Source organism: Salvia splendens, chromosome 4 (assembly GCF_004379255.2).
Source record: "Salvia splendens isolate huo1 chromosome 4, SspV2, whole genome shotgun sequence".
Classification (NCBI taxonomy): domain Eukaryota; kingdom Viridiplantae; phylum Streptophyta; class Magnoliopsida; order Lamiales; family Lamiaceae; genus Salvia; species Salvia splendens.
Window position 1 is genome coordinate 21305827 of NC_056035.1, and position 3341 is coordinate 21309167.

The 3341-nt window shown below is 37.0% G+C and overlaps 1 protein-coding gene across 1 annotated transcript; it reads right to left on the minus strand.

Annotated features, from left to right (window-relative positions):
- Window positions 1-220: 220 nt before the first annotated feature.
- On the minus strand, window positions 221-1640 carry LOC121800814 (protein FAR1-RELATED SEQUENCE 5-like). Its single transcript, XM_042200318.1, has 3 exons — window positions 1353-1640; window positions 622-954; window positions 221-544 (listed from the first exon to the last, which is right to left on the minus strand). Exons 1-3 carry the CDS (start codon window positions 1638-1640, stop codon window positions 221-223), a joined length of 945 nt encoding a protein of 314 aa, XP_042056252.1.
- Window positions 1641-3341: the final 1701 nt, after the last annotated feature.

Genomic DNA, 3341 nt, shown 5'->3' on the forward strand with positions numbered 1-3341 from the left:
GACAAAATTAGACTTCAACCAGCGTCCCCCATGTAAGTGATCAGGAACCAGCTTCAATTTTTTGTTTCGTAAGACCCAAAAAAATATGGCTGCATACGAGTCCAAGTCTTTGAAATAGTTTTCACCCACATACGTATGAATCTCCAGTGACGGAATAAGACACGGACCAGTCCTTAGAGAACTTGTCATTGATCACATATATTTCAGTGTCATCCTCGATTCAAGTCTTTACCATGGTGCAACAATCAATTGCGTCTTCAATCTCTTCCTGAATTGCCTTAAACCCACTGTCACTGTAGATTGTTGACGCATGCCTCTCAAGTGCAGAATTTGTTTTCAACTTTGGGGTAGTGTTGGAGTCATGATATTCAAACCTGTTGCAATTGCTCCTTTGGGCATCCAACGCATTGTTGTAATGCATAAGAAACTCGACTAGATTACATCGAGACTTAGTGTACCTCTTGAAGAAACTGTTCTGAGACTCGGATACAGAGGTGGTCTTAATCAATGAACTCATTGGAAAATCCCTGAAGTAGACTGGAACCTGTATATCGTCGCATATGCAGATAGATTCGTAATTACATTAAATAAGATCATAACTAAGCAAAATTTGTACAGCACAGTATGTTGTGGACATAACCAGAATTTTCGATTGGCAAACATTGTCGAAAACCACTCGTTGTTTGTAAGGCCGTATTTTTCCATAATTTCTTGCCAGGTTTCTTCGAATTCTTCAGGATATGTCAACTCCGACCACACACATTTATTTAACTCCTTCTTTAAATCCTCATTGTGGAGCTGATTCTTGGGCAATTTTTCAATGACCTTAAACATGATGTGCCACATGCACCATCGATGTCTTGTATCAACTAGAACACTATCAACAGCCACCTTCATTCCCAAATCCTGATCAGTAATGATCAATTTGGGAGCAGCGCCCATGCATTTAACAAACTTTTCAAACAACCATTCGAAAGAAGGAGCATTCTCTTTCGATAACAATCATGCACCAAATGTAATGGGTCTGCCCTGATTGTCTTTGCCCGTGAATGGTGCAAAAATCATACAATACCTACATTCCATCAAAAAGGGACACATATCATAGTGGATAAAATAGTTCATCCCGTAATTATGTTATATCACCCGGAACTATAAATAATTCATCATTCAAACATAAACTAATATAACTAATCAAACAAAATGGACCAATCTAAAACAGTGACTACTTATTGGTCGTACCTATTTGTTGAGTAGGTTGTGTCGAAAGAGACAATGTCACCGTACAAATGGTAATTGTGCTTAGCAATAGGATCACATCAGAAAAGACGTGTAAGCCTACCCTTAGAGTTTACCTCAAAGTCGTAGGTGAACGACGAGCATATCTCCTTCTTCCGCTTCATATCATTTAATACCATTTGCGCATCAGCACCATCCACATATGCTCTAAGATCACGCGTATAGTTGCAAACCTCGACAATGGTGCATCCGATGTAATCCAAACCACCTAAGACCTCGCTAAGCAGACTAAAAGTCAACATGGGCCCGATATTTGCACTTGCGCAATCTGCTATGAATTTCTGATGCACTGGGTCGATATTGCGATTGAGCCTCATAAATCGCTTGTGACGTAATTGAACCATATCGTGATTATGTCAATCTTCAAACTGTTTAACAACATAACCAGTACCCTTGCAAAACTTAAAAGCAACTTTAGCCTTACAAAGACACTTTCTAGATGAACGTCTACGTTTAGTCTCGGGCTGTTTATAATTCACTCGCTTCTCACCTTCTCTACTACACACAACGTATAGCCATGTGACCAGATCTCCAACCCTTTTAGATCCACGTTTACGGGTGTCAAACCCTACCTGCCGTGCATATTTATTATAGAAGACTGTAGCATCATCCAAGGTATGAAAAACCTGGCCAATATGTGGCTTCATTTGGGAAGGACATTCAGGGATGTATGACATTGAGATTAAAAAAAGAGTTCATTCATTAAGAAGTTTATTTCATCCAATACGAAATATGTTTCACTACAACGAACAAAAGTATACATCAATATGTTTTATATGACAACTATTAACTGCGATAAACAGAAGAAGTATTCCTAGTACCTGGCTCTAGTTCTTCATCCTCAATGAATCGGAGTCAGAATCAAAAAGTGAGCCGCCAACCGGAGATTGTAACTCATCGAAAATAGACCCATGATTGTTGTTAATATTTTCTGTAGAAGTAGTTCCATGTATTTTTCCTGCTTCGGGAGAAAATTCAGTTGTGTGAGAAGGATTGCTCGAGTCGTCCATTGATGAACTAGTAAAGTCCGTTTTATGCGTAAAGCTGTTTGACGAATCCATACAACCAAATAAGACGAAGAAGTAGAGATGCGATAGCTGAAGATTGCGAATGAATGGAATTGGGATTAGTTTATATAGAGACAACGAACTCTGCAAATTAGCATATTCAATGGAACATGCAGAGTGTCTTAGAATCGTGTGAATATCAGTATCATATTCACATGAAGATTGCGAATGAATGGAATTGGGGTTAGTTTATGTAGAGATATTGGAATCTGAAAATTAGCAGATTGAATCGTGTGAATATTATGCAATCATATTAACATGTCTGAATATATTTCAAGATTGAATTAACTTGTGAAGAGGGCATTAAAATCGTGTGAAATGCATTCCCAAATTAACTTGTCTGAAATCAAGGAAATGACAATAACTGCCAAAGTTAAAATTACAAAATCATCCCACACGTTATTTTTATAATATTATATTCAATGTAGGCAATATTTAATAATATTTGAGAGAATTAATTATGACCATAAGATTAACAAAATGGGTGGACATGATTTGTTCTCTAGTTCGGTCATTTAAATTGGTTTGACATTGAATCGTGTGAATATATATATATAGATGAGCGTTATTCTCCTATTCATCCCTTAGATCCTTTATTCTTCTTAATATGGTCCGTTAGATCTCATTCATCAACGGTCCAGATGATTTGCATTATTACACTATAATGGTGCATTATTAGTCGGTGTGCATTATTCAACTGAAAATCTACATTATTAAATGACACGTGGCACCAATCTAACTGTCGGATGACAAAATCGTGGGGCTGAGATTAAAAAGAACAAAGAACAAAGAACAAAAGATACAAAAATGAAATGAATGCATCCCTATATATATATATATATATATATAGGATTGTGATCAAGATAGAACCATTCTTAAACGTAGAACCATTCTTAAACGTAGAACAAATGCCAAACGGAGGTCGTTAGATCTTTTAATCCAATGGTGTTGATTTGCACAACAACTTCCCATTACAAC

What these genes read in the sequence shown, in the direction of transcription:
- LOC121800814 (XM_042200318.1), bottom strand. Translation starts at nt 1,640, where the DNA reads ATGGTTCAATTACGTCACAAGCGATTTATGAGGCTCAATCGCAATATC. An exon ending in CGTTCACCTACGACTTTGAG is followed by an intron (nt 955 to 1,352) that starts GTAAACTCTAAG and finishes TTGTTTGAAAAG; the next exon opens with TTTGTTAAATGCATGGGCGC. An exon ending in GGTTATGTCCACAACATACT is followed by an intron (nt 545 to 621) that starts GTGCTGTACAAA and finishes GACGATATACAG; the next exon opens with GTTCCAGTCTACTTCAGGGA.